The sequence below is a fragment of the Elephas maximus genome, chromosome 7 (genome assembly GCF_024166365.1).
Source record: "Elephas maximus indicus isolate mEleMax1 chromosome 7, mEleMax1 primary haplotype, whole genome shotgun sequence".
Taxonomy (NCBI): Eukaryota; Metazoa; Chordata; class Mammalia; order Proboscidea; family Elephantidae; genus Elephas; species Elephas maximus.
The window spans coordinates 43,579,965-43,602,070 of record NC_064825.1 but is presented as its reverse complement, the minus strand read 5'-3'; the positions used below and the strand labels follow the sequence as shown (position 1 = coordinate 43,602,070).

The 22,106-nt window shown below is 38.1% G+C and overlaps 1 protein-coding gene across 5 annotated transcripts in view; it reads right to left on the bottom strand.

The window, feature by feature from the left end:
- Nucleotides 1-22,106, bottom strand: part of NARS2 (asparaginyl-tRNA synthetase 2, mitochondrial) — a 193,195-nt gene that overhangs the window by 91,736 nt on the left and 79,353 nt on the right. For all 5 annotated transcript variants that reach the window (XM_049889693.1, XM_049889692.1, XM_049889691.1 and 2 more), the window contains one exon: nt 21,756-21,850. In XM_049889693.1, coding sequence (XP_049745650.1) covers nt 21,756-21,838 — 83 coding nt within the window. In that variant the 5' untranslated portion in view covers nt 21,839-21,850. The remainder of the gene's footprint in view (nt 1-21,755; nt 21,851-22,106) is intronic.

Here is a 22,106-nt window from a genome sequence, read left to right as displayed (position 1 = left end):
TTCTGACCTGTCTGTCTTTTGAGTCCTGAATCTTGGCAGACTCGCTATTTGTCCCAATCCTCTGCTTTGTGTGAACTCTATTGCTGTTACTGTTGTAAAACTATTTGATGACTGGCTGTCAGCTACTCTTCCTGGTCACACAACCTTGGCTGCTCTTTTTGCTAGTCCATTGAAATCACCCAAGGTTCTCGGGGTCCCAGCTGTCATCACCATCAGTATAGCACCTACCATTTCAGTACCTACAATGTGACAAACGCTGGGCTTCACATGGCATCTAATTCTCACAACAGCTCTGCAAGGTGGCCATTACAATTTACTTTTATAGATTAGGAAGTAGAGGTCCAAACATTAAAGTTATAGAACTACTACGGAAAGGAGCCAGAATTCCAATTTAAGTCTCCCTGACTGCATTTACTTCAATTAACAGGACCATTCACATAGACAAATGCAGTGCTTTTTGGCTGGGACAACATTATCTCAGTAACTGCTTTCCTCTGTTTAACAGCACTTAACCCTCTATATGCCCATCAACAAGGTTGTCCCTTATTTTTAACATGTGGTGTTCACTACAATTACAAACTATTTGGGTAATCACTAAAATTTCTGTGAATAAATGAGCAACCACAGTTCTTTTTAAGCAGAAAAAAGCACGTTAAAAAAAAAAAAAAAATCCTCTCCAGCTCCAACCTGACCTAAATTCTACAAACATGCAACAGACATAGATCTTTTTCCTTGTCCTAAAAAAGTAATTAAAGCCACCTGAGCAAAACAGAATTTGGATAAGACTATACAGGAACTGAAAGAAGTAACAACATTGGTGTTGCCTTTTATAGCTTCAATTCCTGCCCATACTGGCCTAACTACTGAGAATCAACTTGATGTCTCACTACAGTAACTGGTATTTGCTTTTAGAATGCAGCGGGCACTGCACTCCATGCACATAGAGTTCTGTTTGTATCATTACAAAAAAGACCGACCAAAAATTTTTTTTTAACTCACACTAAACTTACTTATTTCAAAGGCATTCAACCTTCAGATACTTTTTTCTGCTTACCCAGACCTCAGTGAGCAAGATAACAGAAGAGTGGGGGCTACTGTCCCATGAACTTGAAGTGGATAAAAGGCAGGTTAGTACGGTAATCTCCAGTACAAAGGAATTTACTGCCAGAAATGGGTAACAAACCCAGTGTTCAGACTTCCAAGTGTGGTATGCAGATACTGCTGAGTTAACACGTTAGACAGAGATACTAAGTCACTGTGCAAAATAACGCGTGACCTAACTAGCAGTTAAAGAAAATTAACACCATTCAACTTAGAAAAATGAAGTTAAGATGGTGAATTAGCCAAAAATGCCAAACCTATTGTTTTGACTCACAGGGACCCTGTAAGACAGAATAGAACTGCCTCATACAGTTTCTGAGGAGCAGCTGGTAGATTCGAACTGCCAACCTTTCGGTTAGCATCCTGAATTAAGTACAGTCTCACTGCTTTCTGAGACTGCCTTAAAATAGTAATCAAAAAATTAAAAGGAAGAAACAGGAAGGGGCCTTCTGCAGATAAGAGATCATAACAAATTTCTAGAGGACAGAAAGCAGATGATTCTGTGATGAGCAATGTGGCAAGGCAAGGATGCAATTATCTGATTCATATGGAGCACGTACGCGACAGCAGAAGGGAGGTGATCTGCATATAGAATCTTGGTGAGACTGGGGTGGGACAAATGGGGATTCATAGAGAGTTTGCATACAGAACTGTCAACCTCCCACCCCACGCTCCCACCAGAACGGCTGGAAGCTAGCTGTTCCCACCTACCAGGGAAGAGAGGGTCTTTCTCTAAGGCAATAGTTCACAGCATCAGTATCCAACACTGGAGGACTAGTTAAGACACAGATTGCTGGGCTCCACCCTCAGTGTTTCTGAATCAATAGGCCTGGGTAAGGCCTGAGAACTGCATTTCTAACAACTTCCCAGGAGATAGTGAAGCTGTTGGTCCAAAAACCAAACTTTGAAAACAGCTTCTCTAAAGAAACAAAATTGTTGCAAGAAGAGCAACTAGTATGAATGTTTTAGCTGCAAAATAAGGGCCTCAGCATTCCACATTATAGCACTGGGTGATATAAATAGGATAAAAACACACAAGTGGCCAGACTAACCATTCAACCTAAAGAGCCAAATCTTGTCAGTTGTCAAGTCTAGTCCATATAACCAGAGCTCCTAAGAGGTCGTTCTAATGTTTCATTATTAAAAAATGAACAAATAAGCAAGGGATACCAGACGTTTGAGGAATGCTAAAAACATAGAAGATACAAACCAGGATAAATCAATTAAAAAACAAAACAAAATGAGTCTCCAGAAGTAACAATAAAAATTCAGGAGATAATTTTAAAAAAGAGCCAACTGATGGACCAATCAACCTCTGGGATTTTCAGAGAAATCTGAGAGCATATGACATCTAAAAAATGATAAAATAGGACAGGAAACTATGGTAAAAGAACATAAGACGATAGGAGCCTGTAGAAAAAAAAAATAAAAGATTTCCCAAGTAAAAACGCAACGGAAGGACTAGTGTAGAAACTCTAGAAAGTCTTCAAAAATGCTGAACAAAAACAAAAAAGATGGAAAGTATGAGTGTAAGTTAAAAGGCAGACTTAATACAGAAGTTCAATATTCAGAATTTCTGGAAGAAGAGAACAGAGAAAAGAAAGGGGTGGAACATACTAAGAAATAATAGAAAACAAGTTCTCTAGAGATACAAAGAACCTTTCCTATCAAGAGTTCATTCTGTGCTAAGCAAGATTTAGAAAAAGACCCATACTTAGAAATATCAGTGTGATATTAAAAAAAATAATAATAAAAAGAATGCCCTAAAAGCATCTATTGAAAGAACACAAACAGGACAACTGCAGAGAAATGAGAATCACATGGCACAAGACCTTTTTAAGCAAAATTGCAAACTAGAAGATAATGGAACAATGCCTTTAAAGTTAGGATAGGAAAAATTCTGCATCCCTATTAACCAAGTATAAGACTAAACAAGGACATTTTCCAATATGCAAAGACTCAGAAAATTTACCTTCTATAATCGTTAAAGAAACACTGGCGCCGCAGTGGTTAAGAGCTACAGCTACTTGTGAAGAAGTCGGCAGTTTGAATCTACCAGATGTTCCCTGGAAATTCTATGGGGCTGCTCTACTCTGTCCTTCCTATAGGGTCACTATGATTCAGAAGTGACTCGATGGCAACAGGTGTCTTTTATAATCATTAAGGTTGTGTGCCAACTTGGCTGGGCTGTGATTCTCCGTGGTTTGGCAGTTATGAAGTAGTTTGCCAGTCGTATAATGATGCGATCACTTCTATCATGAGATGAGATGTAATGCGATTACCTCCGTGATGGGATCAGCTGTGAATAATCAATTGCTGAAAGGGAGTCTCCTTGAGGGTGTGGCCTGCATCTAATATAGACGGACTTTTTGGCAAGGCTTGAGGGCTTTTGCTCACTCTGGATTCTGCAGCTGGTTCCTGTTCATCTGACCTCCAGTTCTTGGGACCTGAGCTAGCAGCTTACCTGCCGTCTGATCTTCCCTGATGATGTTGGGATTCATTCGTTTTTGCAGCCTGTGAGCTAGAGCCCTGCTGTCTGACCTGCCGATTTTGGGTTCACCAGGCCTGTGGCCACATCAATCAGGAGAAAACTACAACCTGACCCATGGGCTTGGGATATTCCAGCCTCTACAATCATGTGGGCCATTTCCTTGATATAAATCTCATTCTCTCTATATATTTATACGCTTTACTGGCTTTGTTCCTCTAGAGAACTCAGCCTAAGACACCTTCCATATGCCCCTTTTTAGGACACACTTCAGCAAAACAAGTGAGTATATTAAAGAAGTGGGGGATATGGCAATCTGGAAAAGTGTGGGAAAAATGACTAAGTCCCAGGATGTCAGATATGCAGCAGGCTTAGAGGGCAATCATTCAAGAGGCAGCTAACAACAACTACACAGTTTGTATATCAAAGCATTAGCAAAATGAGGGAGGAAATCTCATAAAGAAGGGAGCCACAGAAGGGGAGCCCCAAAATCTACATATAAAATTCAATACTGGTCCTTGATTGAACCCTGAACTGTGAAAGCAAGAGAAAGACTCCAGGAAGCTGTTGGGAGACATTCCACCATAGGTCTCTTTGTGCTCTTCTACATCTTACTAGACTTGCCAAGAATGCAAGGCCCTTGACTGCTCTTTTAACCAAGGCATTTCTCAAGGTTCTTTATTCAGCTGGTAACCTTGAAAAACGAGGTAATAACTACCATCACCTCTACCCCAAAAGCGCAAGCTTGCCTACTGCTTGCTAAAAGCGATGTATTCCTCAACCTCAGTATTCCTCAGCTGTGTAGTCATACTGCATAATCTCCATGGGACTTGGGGACAAGGGAAACCAATACAAACATGTTGATGCTCATGTTACTTGATGTGCCATGAGTAATAAAGGCCTTTATCACTGATCTGGGAGTCCAGTGTCTTCTTTCAGCATCCATAAAATGGTGGCAACCTAACCTGTTAGCTTGCAAGTATAGTAAAATCTCAGACCCCTCCCAGTTCTTGACAGAAGCTGGATGGAAAACAACTGTAGGCTAAAAGAACTAAGTAGTGATTTCAGCCACTGCCCAGTGCAGAAGACTCCAAAGTCTTTTGGAGTTTAAGTCCAGCCACATTAACTGCCTACTAGAACAAAAACCTGCACACACTAGTGAAGATAAAAATATATGGCATCTCTAGATTATATCATTCACAATACCAGTATATAATAAAACCATACTAAACATGAGAAGAAAAAATCTGATTCATAGTCAAGAGAAAAAGAAGTCAATAGAAACAAACTCCAAGATGATTCAGATACTAGAATTAGTAGATAAGGACCACAGTCAGCTGCTATAAATATGTTCAAGGACTTACAGGAAAATATGGTCATAATGAATGCACAGATGGGAAATATGAGTAGATAAAAAGAAACTGCTAGAAAATCTAAAAATGAAACTATAATATAAAATATATAAAACAAAAAATTCACTGAATTTAAGATTGGAGATGACAGAAGAAAAGATCACTGAATTTGAATATAGATCATCAGAAATTATCCAATGTGAAGAACTCGGGGAAAAAATATTAAAAATTATGAAAATCTCAGTGAACTGTAGGACATCATCAAGCAGCCTAATATATGTGTAACTGTAGTCCTAGTAGGAATTAGACACAGAATGAGGGGAGTATATATATGTGTGCTCTGAAGAAATAACAACCAAAAATTTCCCAAATTTGGTGAAGAACAAACTTACAGATGCAAGAAGCTGGTGGCATCACTAGGGGGATACACGAGGTGTGGACCGGCCCTGGATGATAATGTCAGAGGGGGTGACACCGAAATGACTGCCTGGAAAATTTTTTGCAGTGTTTCTGCAGAAATTTATTATTTTTTTATAAAAATATCCCTGTGGTTAGTTATAACAACAAAAACATTTTTTGTAAGCCCAGCTTACATGTATCAATGTACCTACAAGGCTAAAACTCTATTTTTTGAACCTTCCAATGTGCTCCGGTCAGAGCTGTCATTATTACTCAATTACAATGACACTTCAAATCACATGGCTTCATCTATACATGCTATAAGCATGTGCTGTTTTTTTTTTTTGTTGCTGCTGGTGTTTTTACAGCTGCTGATTTTGTCAAATTTTCTGGTGTTTTAGCTACAATATTCTGATAATTAGTATTTGTGAACCTATACAAATAACTTTTTTGAGAATGAAGCAGTAATTAAAGGAAAAGAAGGAGTGACATACCGGGATTACAATTTATGAGTAACAGTACAAAAAACATTACTAAGAATTCTGTATGGCTTGGTACAGGAGGAGGTCCATGGGGGCGGGGGGCGGGTGTGTGACACCACTGAGTTACTGTACTGGGTAACACCAATCCTAGTCACACCACTGCAAAAAGCTCAGTAAACTCCAGGAAGGATAATTACGAAGAAAAACCACACCTAGTCAAACTGCTGAAAACCAAAGTTCACGAGACCATCTGGAAAGCAGCTAGACATAGTACATACAGACAAATAACGATACGAAGATAGTTCACTTCTCATCAAAAACAATGTAGGGGTGACATCACAGAATACGGTAGAGTAAGGAGCTCCCAAATTCTTTCATAAAAACATCCAAAAAACTAAACAAAATGAACGAAAAAAACTGGCAAAAAACAGTTAGAATCAACATTTTTGGTACTCTAGAAACTAAATGAAAAGCTTGCAGCAACCCACGGAGCGCTTACTCAAGGAAAATGATTGAAGTTTGGTAGTTTCTCTAAATGTTAAACATATTTACCGTATGACTCAGCAATTCCACTCCTAGGTCTATACCCAAGAGAACTGAAAACATGTTCACAGAACAACTTGTACATAAATGCTCGTAGCAGCCTAATTTATAACAGCCAAAAAGTAGAAATGACCCAGGTGTTCATCAACTAACGAATGGATAAACAAAATATGATATATCCAAACAACAGAATATTTGACCATAAAAGAGAATGAAGCACTGATAGATGCTACAATATGGATAAATCTTGAAAACATCATGCTAAGTTAAAGAAGCTAGACACAAAAAGCCAAATACTGCATAATTCCATTCACATAAAATGTCCACAATTGACAAGTCCATAGAGACAGAAAGTAAGTAGATTAGCGATTGTCAAGGGCTTGAGGGCGTGAGGAATGGGGAGTAACTGCTAATGGGTATAGAGTTTCTTTTTAGAGTGATGAAGATGTTTTAAAATTAGATAGTGGTGATGGTTGCACAACTTTGTGAATATATTAAAAACTAATGAATTATACATTTTTAAAGAGTGAATTATATGGTATGTGAATTATATCTCAGTAAAGTTGTTATTTAAAAATCATTTACTTATCTGCACATAAGGCCCTCATAAAAACTCATCAAATAGGTTTCAACAACTATCAAATCATGTCTCCCCTTTGTCTTCCTTATGCTAAACATTATCTAGTGTCTTTAACCATTTCTTATAGGAAATGACATACAGATCCCTTATTATCCTGGCTGTTCCTATGAGTAGACAGGATATAAAGTCACAAGTTTTTCATGTGAAGTCTTATAAAACATTCCAAGTATTCTGAAGCCGACAAAGGAACAGGATAAGAAGTTCGATTGTCTTCTAGCTTTTGATGATTTGGGTAAATATAATTAATTCAAGGATAATGTAATAAATATGACATAAAAGCACCAAAAGACATTCTAAAACCAAGTACAGATAACACATACAGGGGCTAACTAAAAGATTACACATCATAAAATACTGTATAATAATAGGGAGAAAAAATGTTGTAATAACGACTTCTGTTGCTTCAAGAATAGAAAGCAACAGAATCTAAATGAAATATAACAACCAGTAGACATTAAATTTCCATCTTGGTCTTTTCTTTCTTTCCCATCTTTTCAATAACCTCTTGCTTTCTTCATGTATGATGTCCTTGATGTCATTCCACAACTTGTCTGGTCTTTGGTCACTAGTGTTCAATGTGTCAAATCTACTCTTCAGATGGTCTCTAAATTGAGGTGGGATGTACTCAAGGTCATATTTTGGCTCTCGTGGACTTGCTCTGATTTTCTTCAGTTTCAGCTTGAACCTGCATATAAGCAATTGATGGTCTGTTCCACAGTTGGCCCCTGGCCTTGTTCTGACTGATGATATAGAACTTTTCCACCATCTCTTTCCACAGATGTAGTCAATTTGATTTCTGTGTGTTCGATCTGGTGAGGTCCACGTATATAGTTGCCATTTATGTTGGTGAAAGAAGGTATTTGCAATGAAGAAGTCGCTGGTGTCGTCAAATTCTATCATTCGATCTCCGGCATTGTTTCTATCACCAAGGCCATATTTTCCAACTACTGATCCTTCTTCTTTGTTTCCAACTTTCGCATTCCAATTACCAGTAATTATCAATGCATCTTGATTGCACGTTTGATCAATTTCAGACTGCAGCAGCTGATAAAAATCTTCTATTTCTTCACCTCTGGCCCTAGTGGTTGGTGTGTAAATCTGAATAATAGTTGTATTAACTGGTCTTCCTTGTAGGCATATGGATATTATCCTATCACCGACAGAACTGTACTTCAGGATAGATATTGAAACGTTCTTTTTGACGATGAATGCAACACCATTCCTCTTCAAGCTGGCATTCCCAGCATAGTAGACTATATGATTGTCCAATTCAAAATGGCCAATACCAGCCCATTTCAGCTCACTAATGCCTAGGATATCGATGTTTATGCATTCCATTTCATTCTTGATGATTTCCAATTTTCCTAGATTCATACTTCATACATTCCACGTTCCGATTATCAATGGATGCTTGCAGCTGTTTCTTCTCATTTTGAGTCGTGCCACATCAGCGAATGAAGGTCCCGAAAGGTCTACTTCATCCACATCGTTAAGGTCGAATCTACTTTGAGGAGGCAGCTCTTCCTCAGTCATCTTTTGAGCAGCTAAAGCAAAACGAAGAATTGATGAAGTAAAAGAACTGAACAGAAGATTTCAAAGGGCATATAGAGAAGGCAAAGTAAAGTATTATAACGACACATGCAAAGAGCTGGAGATGGAAAACCAAAAGGGAAGAACACGCTCAGCGTTTCTCAGGCTGAAAGAACTGAAGAAAAAATTCAAGCCTCAAGTTGCAATAGTGAAGGATTCTATGGGGAAAATATTAGACGACGCAGGAAGCATCAAAAGAAGATGGAAGGAATACACACAGTCATTATACCAAAAAGAATTAGTCGATGTTCAACCATTTCAGGAGGTAGCATATGATCAGGAACCGATGGTACTGAAGGAAGAAGTCCAAGCTGCTCTGAAGGCACTGGCGAAAAACAAGGCTCCAGGAATCGATGGAATATCAATTGAGATGTTTCAACAAACAGATGCAGCATTGGAGGTGCTCACTCATCTATGCCAAGAAATATGAAAGACTGCCTCCTGGCCAAATGACTGGAAGAGATCCATATTTATGCCTACTCCCAAGAAAGGTCATCCAACAGAATGTGGAAATTATAGAATAATATCATTAACATCACACTCAAGCAAAATTTTGCTGAAGATCATTCAAAAACGGCTGCAGCAGTATATTGACAGAGAACTGCCAGAATTTCAGGCCAGTTTCAGAAGAGGACATGGAACCAGGGATATCATTGCTGATGTCAGATGGATCCTGGATGAAAGCAGAGAATACCTTAAGGATGTTTACCTGTGTTTTACTGACTATGCAAAGGCATTCGACTGTGTGGAACATAATAAATTATGGATAACATTGCGAAACATGGGAATTCCAGAACACTTCATTGTGCTCATGAGGAACCCTTACATAGATCAAGAGGCAGTTGTTCACATAGAACAAGGGGATACTGAGTGGTTTAAAGTCAGGAAAGGTGTGTGCCAGGGTTGTATTCTTTGATCATACCTATTCAATCTGTATGCTGAGCAAATAATCCGAGAAGCTGGACTATATGAAGAAGAACGGGGCATCAGGATTGGAGGACGACTCATTAACAACCTGTGTGATGCAGATGACACAACATTCCTTGCGGAAAGTGAAGAGGACTTGAAGTACTTACTAATGAAGATCAAAGACCACAGCCTTCAGTATGGACTGCACCTCAACATAAAGAAAACAAAAATCCTCACAACTGGACCAATGAGCAATATCATGATAAATGGAGAAAAGATTGAAGTTGTCAAGTGTTTTATTTTACTTGGATCCACAATCAACAGCCATGGAATCAGCAGTCAAGTAATCAAAAGACGCATTGCATCGGGTAAATCTGCTGCAAAGGACCTCTTTAAAGTGTTGAAAAGCAAAGACGTCACCTTGAAGACTAAGGTGCGCCTGACCCAAGACATGGTATTTTCAATGGCATCATATGCATGTGAAAGGTGGACAATGAATAAGGAAGACCGAAGAAGAATTGATGCCTTTGAATTGTGGTGTTGGCGAAGAATATTGAATATACCATGGACTGCCAAAAGAACGAACAAATCTGTCCTAGGAGAAGTACAACCAGAAAGCTCCTTAGAGACAAGGGTGGCGAGACTGTGTCTTACATACGTTGGACATGTTGTCAGGAGGGATCAGTCCCTGGAGAAGGACATCATGCTTGGCAGAGTACAGGGTCAGTGGAAAAGAGGAAGACCCTCAATGAGGTGGACTGACACAGTGGCTGCAACAACGAGCTTAAGCGTAACAATAATTTTAAGGATGGCTCAGGACCAGGCAATGTTTCGTTCTGTTGTGTATAGGGTCACTATGAGTCGGAACCTACTCGACGGCATGTAACAACGACAACAACGGACATTAAATATAAACGACATTTTAAAATGCACTCTTGATGTAATCATTCTACTGATAAGGCTACCTCTAAGTTCAAATCAACCTACACAAGGTAAAATTCCCCTGCCATATGTTCTTCTTGCCTATAGGACAATCTTTCTTATTAATAGCCACCACACTTGTAATTCTTTAATGCCTATCTTGCTCATTAGAATATATACTGGGTCATGGAAGTTGCGATTATATCTGTCTTGTTCATCTCTGTATCCCAGCATTTACCTAGTGCTTGGCACATGGCTGGATCTCAATAAATGTTGAATTGAACTAAGATTGATTTTTTGAGACCTGGATCAGGCAGTGTGTAGTAATAGGTACTAAGAAGACAAAGAGAAACAAGGTATATATCCTGGTTTGGGTTACAGTGTAGGGGGAAGATAAATATAGAAACATGCAATTTCAATATTTTTTGATAAACAGAATTGATAGAAACCCTTTTCCAATACATACTTAAGTCTTTATTTTATGTAAAGTAACACGACGTCACAAAATCAAATAAGACATGGTTCCTAAATGAAGAAGTTCGGAGTCTAAGTCACATAAATATAAATCAATGATTCCAGTGTTACTACATAGGTAAGTACAAACGGTTACATTTAAACAAGAAAGGTGTGTGGGGCGAGTTGTTTTCTGGGGGAGATAATTTTTAAGCTAAGTTTACATTGATGGGCAGGGGTCAGCTGTAAGTCTAAAATCAAGGTGTCAGCAGGGCCATGCTCCCTCTAAAAGCTCTAAGGAAGAATCCTTCCTTGTCTCTCTTCCTAGCTTCTGGCGGATCCTGGCAATACTTGGCGTTCCTTGGCTTGTAGTTGCATCACTCCAATCTCTGCCTCTGTCTTCACGTGGTCTTCTTCCCTCTGTGAGTCTCCTCCTACATCTCTGTATCCAAACCCCCATCTCCTTTCTGTTATAAAGACAACAGTCACTGGATTTCACCCTAATTCAGTATGACCTCATCTTGATTTAATTTCCAAAGACTCTATTTCCAAATAAGTTCACTTTCACAGCTACTGTGGTTTAGGACTTGAATTGTTTTGGGGAAACAATTCAACCTACTACAGAATTCTTTGAAAAAGCAGAGGAATTTCTTCCTTTTTTTCAAGTAGAATAAAACTCATCTAGTTCTTTCAAAAATCTAAAATACATGTGTGATTTTAATAATCTTATTTCTCCTGTCGGAGCCCTGGTAGCGCAGTGGTTAAGAGCTCAGCTGCTAACCAAAAGGTTGGCAGTTCAAATCCACCAGCTGCTCCTTGTAAACCCTACAAGGCAGCTCTGCTCTGTCCTATAGGGTTGCTGTGACAGAGAATCGACTGAACGGCAATGGGTTTGTTTTTTTGGTTTATTTTTCCTGTACTTTGAAACGTTGTGCTGTTTCATCACCCTAGGAATTATTTTATCGTTACTCATCAATTATTCCTAATTATGTTTAAAAAGACTAAAGTACTAAGAAAATAGAAGAATGGTGGATGCATAAAAGGAAGATGCAATAGTGAGATAAATCATCACCATTGTACCATCTTCCAGTTTTCTTATCATGGCACAAAAGTGTCACATTTCAAGAAGATATAAAAGAAGCCTGCAGACACCATCTTTGTAGTCTTTTTTGTAGTTTTCACAGAACACAATTGAGAATTCAGAATCTTTTCTTTTTTGCTCATAATGACAAAGAGAAAAGTGAGAGTGAAAAGTGAAAGTTTCATAATTATTAGACAAATCAGAAAATGAATGTGAAGAGACAGCAACAGTCTAGTCTCTAATGATGATGGCGAAGTTAGCTGTATAAACAGAATCTTAGGCACTAATCCTTCAGATTATGGTATCCTAGACAGATTTTATCAAACTTAAGAACTGATAGGTGAATAATATATATATATTTTAAGGAGAAAAAGTAGATCCCTAGGTGGCACAGTTTGCTCTCAACTACTAACCTAAAGGTTGGTGGTTCGAACTCACCCAGTTGTACCATGGAAGAAAGGCCTGGCAGTCTGCTTCTATTAAGATTACAGCAAAGAAAACCCTGTGGAGTAGTTCTACTCTGTAACACATGAGGTTGCCAGGAGTCATAATCAACTCAATGGTAACATGTTAGGGACAAAGAAAACATGGTATTTCCACCCAATTTATCATTTCACAGAAAAGACTTCATCATGCAATATTTTTTAACAATAACTTGGACCATCTCATTTTGCTAAAAGATATGTGACGATATCCTTTCATTGTTTATGTTGTTTGTACACGAATTTACTTGATGTGGTTAGTAAGCTGACAGTGTGGAGGTAAGTTAGTAGACAAAGGCATCTGCTGTAGAAATAAAAAAATTCATTGGATTGATCTTTCTAACTGGTGTTTATGAATCTAAAAATAAAAATGTTCTATAATTATGGAGCAAAAAAGATGGACACCTTCTCTTCAATAAAATTATGAGCCATCAGTTTCCAGAAGTATTGCTTTTTGATGGTGTGTCTGAAGAGCCAGAAGTCATAATCAGCTAGAGTCTAATAAAGGTGTATTTGAAATGTGAAATCCACATTTACACGATAGGTGCGTTCCAGGTTCATACATGACAGGCGCTGAGCAGTTAGCTGCACGGAAAGGAAATGCCCATTTGGGGTACTTTCACAACCAGGAAAACTGAGAATAAAAATTTGGGCTTGCTAACACCATTAAGAAAATGAAAAGAGAGCCCACAAAATGGGAAGAAATATTTGCAAATCACATGATAAGGGTCTTGTATCCAGAATATATAATGAACTCTTACAATTCAATAATAAAAAGACAATAACCATTTTTTTTTAATGAGACAAGGATTTAAATACAGATTTCCTTCCCCAAAGAAGATAAACAAATGGCCAACAGGCACAAGAAAAAATGCTCAACATCATTAGTCATTCAAAAAAAACAAAAACCCAGTGCTGTGGAGTAGATTCTGACTCATAGCGACCCTACAGGACAGAATAGAACTGTCCCATATAGTTTCGAAGGAGCGCCTGGCGAATTCAAACTGCTGACCATTAGCCATTAGGGAAATGCAAATCAAAACTATAATGAGACACCACCTTACACCTGGAAGAATGGCTACAATAAAGGAGATAGACAAAACAAATGTTGATAGAATGTGGAGAAATTGGAACCCTCATACATTGTTGGTGGAACTCGCCAGCACCCACAGTCTTCCTGGAATGCTTGCCGGTCCTGGTCATGAGGGCTGCAACTGTGGTCTGCAGTTTGGGCAACTGGCTTAAGGTGTGCAGGATGTTGTGGGGTGTCACGGCACGGCCCCAGAACAGCTAACCCGAGGCCTGTAGCTCATCTCCTTTAGTTCAGTAGCAGGCCTCTTCCAAGCATAACTCCGTCTTACGCCAGGGTTTAACGACCTGCTTCAGTGTGGCAAGGCGGTAGACTCTGCTTTTTAACTCTGTTTTTGCGTAAGGCCAATTTTCACATAACAACCTGATCTTTGGACCCTTACCATGCCAATAAGTGAGGAGCGGGTATAATGGAATATTATTCAGTTATATGAAATAATGAAGTATAGGTACATGCTGCAACATGGATGAGCCTTGAAAACGTTGTATTATGTGAAAGAAACCAATCACAAAATACATTGTATGATTTCATTTATACAAAATATACAGAATAGGCAAATCCATAGAAACAGAAAGTAGACTGATTAGTGCATATCTAGGACTAGAGCTAGGGATGAGAATGGGGAGTAACTGCTAATGGGACAAGGTTTTTGTTGGGATGATAAAAACAACCTAAAATTAGATTATGGTGATGTTTGAACAACTATGTAAATAATCTAAAAACTATTCTACACTACACTTTAAAAAGGCAAATTTTTGTGGTATGTAAATTATATCTCAATAAAGATGTTTAAAAATGTTTGAGTTTGTCATGTTTAAATTCTTATTAAAATGTCTAATAAAATTATTTTTCAGTGCAGGCATAATTCGTTTTATACCTTCTCAGATTTTATTTTTTACATATTGAAGGTTTGTGGTGACCCTGTGTTGAGCAAGTCTGTCGCTGCCATTTTCCCAACAGCATGTGCTCATTTCGTGTCTCTGTGTCACATTTTGGTAATTCATGCAGTATTTCAAAATTTTCATTATTATTATCTCTGTTAACGGTGATCTGTGATCAGTGATCTTTAATGTTACTATTGTAATTGGGGGCACCACAAGCTGCAACATGTAAGACAGTGAACTTAGTTGATAAATGTTGTGTGTGTTCTGACTGCAACAACAGGTTGTTTCCCCACCTCTCACCCTATCCTTGGGTCTCCCTATTCCCTGAGACACAACAATATTGAAATCAGGCCAATTAATAGCCCTACAATGGCCTGTACAAGTGTTCAACTGAAAGGAAGAGTAGCAGGCTTCCCACTTTAAATCAAAAGCTAGACATGATTAAGCAAAACGCTGAGACAGGCCGAAGCTAGGCCTCTTGTGCCAGTTATCCAAGTTATGAATGTAAAGGAAAAATTCTTGAAGGAAATTAGAAGTGCTATTCCAATGAATACATGAATGATAAGAAAATGAAAAAGCCTTATTGCTGATATGGAGGAAGTTTTAGTGGTCTGGATAGAAGATCAAACCAGTCACAACATTTCCTTAAGCCAAAGCCTAATCCAGGGCAAGGCCCTAATTCTCTTCAATGCTATGAAGGCTGAGAGAGGTGGGGAAGTTGCAGAAGGAAAGTTTGAAGCTAGAAGAGGTTGGTTCATGAGGTTTAAGGAAAGAAACCATCTCCATAATATGAAAGTGCAAGGTGAAGCACCAAGTGCTGATGCAGAAGCCGTGCAAGTTATCCAGAAGATCTAGCTAAGATAACCGATGAAGGGGCTACAGTAAACAACAGATCTTCAGTGCAGACGAAACAGCCTTATATTGGAAGAAGATGCCATTTAGGACTTTCACAGCTAGAGAGAAGTCAACGAATGCTTGGCTTCAAACCTGCAAAGAACAGGCTGACTCTCTTGTTAGGGGCTAAGGCAGCTGGTGATTTTAAATTGAATCCAATGCTCATTTACCATTTGGAAAATCCTAGGGCCCTTAAGCTTTATGCTAAATCTCCCTGCCTGTACTCTATAAATGAATGTAACAACAAAGCCTGGATGAAAGCACATCTGTTTACAACATGCCGTACTGAATATTTTAGGCCCACTGTTGGGAACTACTGCTCAGAAAAAAAGATTTCTCTCAGGATATTACTGATCATTGACAGTGCACCTGGTCACCCATGAGCACTGATGGAGATGTACAAGGAGATTAATGTTGTTTTCATGCCTGCTAACACAATACCCATTCTGTAGCCCATGGATCAAGGAGTAATTTCAAATTGAAGTCTTATTATTCAAGAAATACATTTTGTAAGGCTATAGCTGCCATAGATAGTCATTCCTCTGATGGGCTGGGGCAAGGTAAATTGAAAACATTCTGGAAAGGATTCACCACTCTAGATGCCATTAAAAACATTCATGGGAAGAGGTCAAAATATCAACATTAACAGGCTTTTGGAAGAAGTTGATTCCAACCCTCATGGATGACTTTGAGGGATTCAAGACTTTAGCGGAGAGAGTGACTGCTGATGTGGTGGAAATGATGAGAACTAGAATTAGAACTGGACCCTGAAGATGTGACCGAACTGCTGCAATCTCATGATAAAACTTGAACAGATGAGGAGTTGCTTCTTATAAGTTAGCGAAGAAAGTGGTTTCTTGAGATGGAATCTACTCCTGCTGAAGGTGCTGTGAACATTGTTAAAATGACAACAAAGGATTTAGAATATTACATAAACTTAGTTACTAAAGCAGCAGCAGGGCTTGAGGGGATTGATCCCAATCTTAAAAGAAGTTCTACAGTGGGTAAAATGCTATCAAACAGCATTACATGCTACACAGAAATCTTTCATGAAAGGAAGAGTCAAGCGATGAGGCAAACTTCACTGTCGTCTTATTTTAAGAAATTACCACAGCCACCTTAACCTTCAACAACCACCACCCTGATGAGTCAGCAGCCATCAACACTGAGGCAAGACCCTTCACCAGCAGAAAGATTACGACTTGCTGAAGGTTCAGATGATGGTTAGCATTTTTTAGCAATGAAGTATTTCTTAATTAAGTTACGTACATTTTTTTTAGACATAATGCTATTGCACACTTAACAGGCTACAGTATAAACATAACTTTTGTACTCACTGGTTTTGGGAAAACCAAAAAAGTTGTGTGCCGTGCTTTATTGCATTATTCACTTTACTGTGGTGGTCTGGAACCGAACCCGAATATCTCCAAGGTACACCTGTATCCCTTTATTCTTACATCTATAAATCATTCCTAAGATGACTTGAAAATATTTATTTAAAAAAAGGTCCATTGGGCCCAGATGGTAAATGGTGATGATTACTGTATCTTTCTTGATATACTGGGGGTTAACCAATCTTCTTGAATGAACATTCAGATTATTAGTAATTTTTCACTATTATAAAGGTGCTTTCAGCTTTTTTTTTCCTGAAGGGTGAAGAAGCCACTTTTACTTTATTTTGCTCTGTAGTATAAGATGGTATGCAGCTTACCTACTCCCATTTATAATCTACTTTGATAACATTTCTATGGTTTAAATGTCAATATTATCAGTTTTTAAAGGTCTTATTTAAAAAAACAAAACCAAAATGTCCTCATGACCCACAGCACTGGAGGTCCAGCCCCCCTGGAGAGGAGAGGAGGGGGGTCATGCTGGGGGGGGTCCCCACCTGCTATGGGGTGTCCTCATATGCTATGAGGGTCCCTGTGTGCTGTGGGGGTTCCACAGGTGCTGTGGAGAGTCCCGTGTGCTGTGGGATCCCTGTGTGCTATGAGGGTCCCTGTGTGCTGTGGGAATCACTGAAACATTTTTGTTTACACATCTTTCAGAGTTGTTAGATCATTTCCTTAGGAAAAATTCCTAGAAATGAAATTCTGGGTAAAAAGGTATTGCTCTGGAAAGGCCATACCAATTTATATCTCCAACAGCAACATTCAAGAGGAAAGCATCAGTTCTAACTAGGAATATGCTGGACTTCATATCTTTGTACCAAAATTCACAGTAAGGAAAAGCCTCTGTAACGGAATGCCGAAAGGAAACACTAATAATCAAACTCTTTCAAATATACTAGAGTGAGTCTTCCTCCAATTCTGGCTTTAGCTGACAAGAAATGAGAAACTTTTATTACATGATATTTCTTAATTGCAGGTTTGCAAATTAGAGCATTTCTAATTCTCTCAGAATTAACTTCTCATTTATAAATTATATTTATAGGCAGAAGGAAATAAAAAATTAAAAGCATATTTATAGTTCTATACACAAAGAGGGCTTAGAAACAATGATGTCCCAGTATCAACCAGCACATCCAATGGCCAGATCTTGGATTCTAAAAATCATTTTCCAATAAAACAAATCAGAGATCCTTGAAGAAATGACTTATTCTAGAGCTAGGGTAAGCCTGGAGTATCTTGTAGTTCCAGAAAGTAAGGACATACTCAAAACACAAAAGGATGGGGGCAATATCAAAGGGACACAGGAGCCAAACGGAAAGAGTTCCCAACAGTTAAAACTGGAACAGTTTGAGCAATAAAATAACACAATATTGAATTATAACCCAAAGTATAAAATAAATATGCATGAATCCATTCTGATATAAATAAATGAATGAATAAAATGGGAAAAGAAACAACAAATCTTCCATACAGAAGAATTCTCAATACTCCCATTCCAGGAATGGTGCTTATTCCACTTTCAACCATGCAACCCCCTCCTGCCCCTGGTAAGGGTGAGCTAAATTTTGTCACTCAATTTCAAAGAACAGAATAGGGAAATGGAAAAACTGTTAACTTTTTAGTGGAGAAATCTGGCAAACTTCCTTAGTTAACCAAATGATGGTTAATATCACCATATGGATATCACATGTCCCCTGATAAGATATGATGAGAAGTGCACCTCACCTCTGTGGTATTCTTTCCAAAAACCTGTATAACCAAGTCTAATCATGAGAAAAACATCAGACAAACCCAGACTGGGGTACATTCTATTGTGGACCTAACCAGTACTCCTCGAAACTATCGAGGTCATGAAAAAATAAGGAAGGACTGTGTTATGGATTGAATTGAGCCCCCCAAAATGTGTGTCAACTTGGCTAGGCCATGATTCCCAGTACTGTGTGATTGTCTACCATTTTGTCATCTGATGTGTTTTTCCTATGTTATAAATCCTACCTCTATGATGCTACTGAGGCAGGATTAGAGTCAGTTATATTAATGAAGCAGGACTCAATGTACAAGATTGGGTTGTGTCTTAAGTCAATCTCTTTTGGGATATAAAAGAGATAAGAGAGCAGAGAGACATGGGGACCTCATACCACCAAGAAAGTAGAGCCACAAGGACATGTCCTTTGGACCCCGAGTCCCTGCGCTGAGAAACTCCCAGGCCAGGGGAAGACTGATGACAGGGACCCTTCCCCTAGAGCCAACAGAGAAAAAAAGCCTTCCCTTGGAGCTGGCAACCAGATTTCAGACTTCTTGTCTCCTAGACAGTGAGAAAATAAACTTCTGTTTGTTAAAGCCACCCACTTGTGGTGTTTCTGTTACGGCAGCACTAGATAACCAAGACAGACTAAGAAACTCCCACAGACTAGTGTAGATTGAGGGAACATGACAGCTAAACCTAAAGTGGTATCCTGAATTAGATCCTGGAACAAAAAGAAGACATTAATAGAAAATTTGGTGAAATCCAAATAAAGCTGGGAATTTAGTTAATAGCAATGTGTGCTAACATCAGGTCCTTAGTTTTGACAAATTTGGCATGGTAATATCAGAAGTTAATTATGGAGGAAACTGAGTGAGGAACTCTTTGTACTACATTTGCCACTTTTCTATAAAACTCAAAATTATTCCAAAATAGTTTATTAAAAAAAATTTTTTTTTAACTTTAAAAGGGAGCCATAAGCCTACTTAACCAACGTAGATATCATTTTGGAAAATGTTATGCTTCTAAATTTAACTACCGTTTTCTCCATTTTATAAGTCTGCTAAATAAAATTGAAGAAAAAACAAAGCTGAGGGTAATAGGACCAACAATATTTTATTGGAGATCAGATCACGCATTAATCTGAAACATGATGTACTGTATATTAATAATCCTAGAACTAGCTATTAAACTAGCTATTAAACTAGCAACACTGACATTATTAGAAACACATTAAAAATCATAAAACCTAGTATTCTGCCAATTTAATATTCTGTCAAGTTTCATTGTACACTATGTTCTGTGGTTCACTGACTTTACTGAGAAGGAGGGAACATATTTAATTCACTAGTGGTATTGTAACTGGGAAGCAAAGAGTATTTGCTTCTTCCCACAAATATCAAATGTCTGGTAAATTTATACCTTTCCTATATCATGACACTTTATAGATAAACTAAATGAACACTGAAAGGCTGTTAAGAAAGGTTATCCAACACTTGGAAATAAGGCCAAAAGGTGGATAACAAGTCCTTTCAATGTCATATGGGGATACAGACTCACTCAAAGATTATTTAATTACTTAAGGGAATGTAGTTTGCTCCACTATTTACTTCTGAATTAAACATCCCAGACTAAGTGCAGTTACATATAACTTTGTAGATTTTTGTCCAGTAGAGGTGAAAATAATTTCTGTCTGGTAGAAGAGGTAACCCTAAAAATTAGAGTTTATTGGTCTACAGGACTTTAACCAGGTTGTAACTAACCTAAACAATCTTATTCTAAAATTCCTTTATTAAATTGCCTGTGAATGCAGACATCCTCAGATGTCCTTTGAACTAGTATTACTATTTTACTTGTTCCCTAAGTAATTAGTGAATTGAAAAAACTTTGACATTTGTTCATTTGAGATGTTGTGTTTTATAATGGCTATTATGATGACAGTTTCTCTGAATAGTATTCTGGTAGAACTGCCACTTATTTCATGACTAGAATAATCAAATAACATTTTTCTGTCTCAAAGATAAACCAGAAAAGAATTTAAGTATATGTTATATTCGAGACCATCTTTATACCACCATCGACATTCCAATCTGCCAACAAAGTATGTATAAAAATAAATATGCAAATTATTCTATTTCCTCTGAATTTTCCTATCTGCATCTTTTAAAAACAATGGGAAACACACAAAGATTCCTTTCTTTTACTCCAGCCATTTCCTTAAGAGATTTTTAAAATCCCTAGCCCCTTTATAAGAAAGGAAACCCTGGTGGTGTAGTGGTTAAGTGCTACGGCTGCTAACCAAAAGGTTGGTAGTTCAAATCCACCAGGCGCGCCTTGGAAACTCTATGGGGCAGTTCTACTCTGTCCTATAGAGGCGCTATCAGTTGGAATTGACTCGATGGCAACGGGATAGGTTTGGTTTGGTTTTATATGAGAAAACAAAGAGAGAGAAAATAAACTCAGTACTTCAGTCAGCACTGAATTATTCACAAAGTTACAGAACGTTAGGTTCAGACAGAACCTTAAGATCTGTTCAATCTGCTGTTTTAAAGGAACAGAAAGTTGGGCCCAAAGGAGTACAGTGACTTGCCAGAGGTCTGGCGCTAACCAAAATGTTGGTTGTTTGAACCCACCAGTCCCTCAGTGGGGAGAAAAATGTGGCAGTCTGCTTCCACAAGGATTTACGGCCTTGGAAACACTATGGGGCAGTTCTACTCTGTCCTATAGGGTCACTATGAATCAGAACTGACTTGACAGAAACGGGTTTGGGTGTTGTGTGTGTGTGTGTGAAAGTTAGTATGTTCTGACTTCTAAGACTTTCGAATTTGTCACAATGTCATGACAGCTCTACGGGTTAATTATATTTTTTATTAATCTAATTGAAAAAAAATTCTTCCATCTGTTCCAGGTAACTCCCTCGCTCCCCCCCCCTTTTTTTTTTTAATGAAATGGCCTAATACCTGGTTCAGGTGTGAACTGCCTTTACTTTCATAAACATGATTAATTATGCTTAAATTTTAATTATGTGCTTGAGATTTAGGACCTAAACATAGTAAAAAGAAAAATATTGTCTTTTCAGTGCTACGTTTTTTTACTAAAAATAAAAGTCTAGACTAATGTGATTTTGTAGTAATAAACTTGGATATTTTCAAATTGTTGATCTAAATGTACTTTTGGATTCAAATGGAATAACCACAAAGACAAACACTAATTTTTAGGTTTCAAGCATTGGAAAGGAAAGCTCTATTTCACTCTCACGGAAACCAAAATCAATAGTCCATGAAAACAAAAGAGAAAAGAAAATTCCGTACCCTGACATCACTTCTAGATGAAGTTGTCCTGAGACAGTCAAGAAAGCAGGAACATTGAAGAAATTCTCCTCAGATACCTTCATTTTGCTTGAAGGCTGTAAATAAAGAACACAAGACATAAAAAGCTATTTACATGTTTGGTTTGCTGTTCACATTCACATACTTGCCACCACTAAAAATCATAATGCAATTAAACCTATGTGAAGACAGGTCATTCTCATCAAAATAAAGGTACTTCTCAGTCCACAGTTAAAAGAGAAAATGCCTGCTTGGAAAGTGCTAAAATCAAGAAGACCCTTCATGCCCCTCTCCAATAAATAACTCCTCTTTTCTCCCCAAAGGTAACCATTA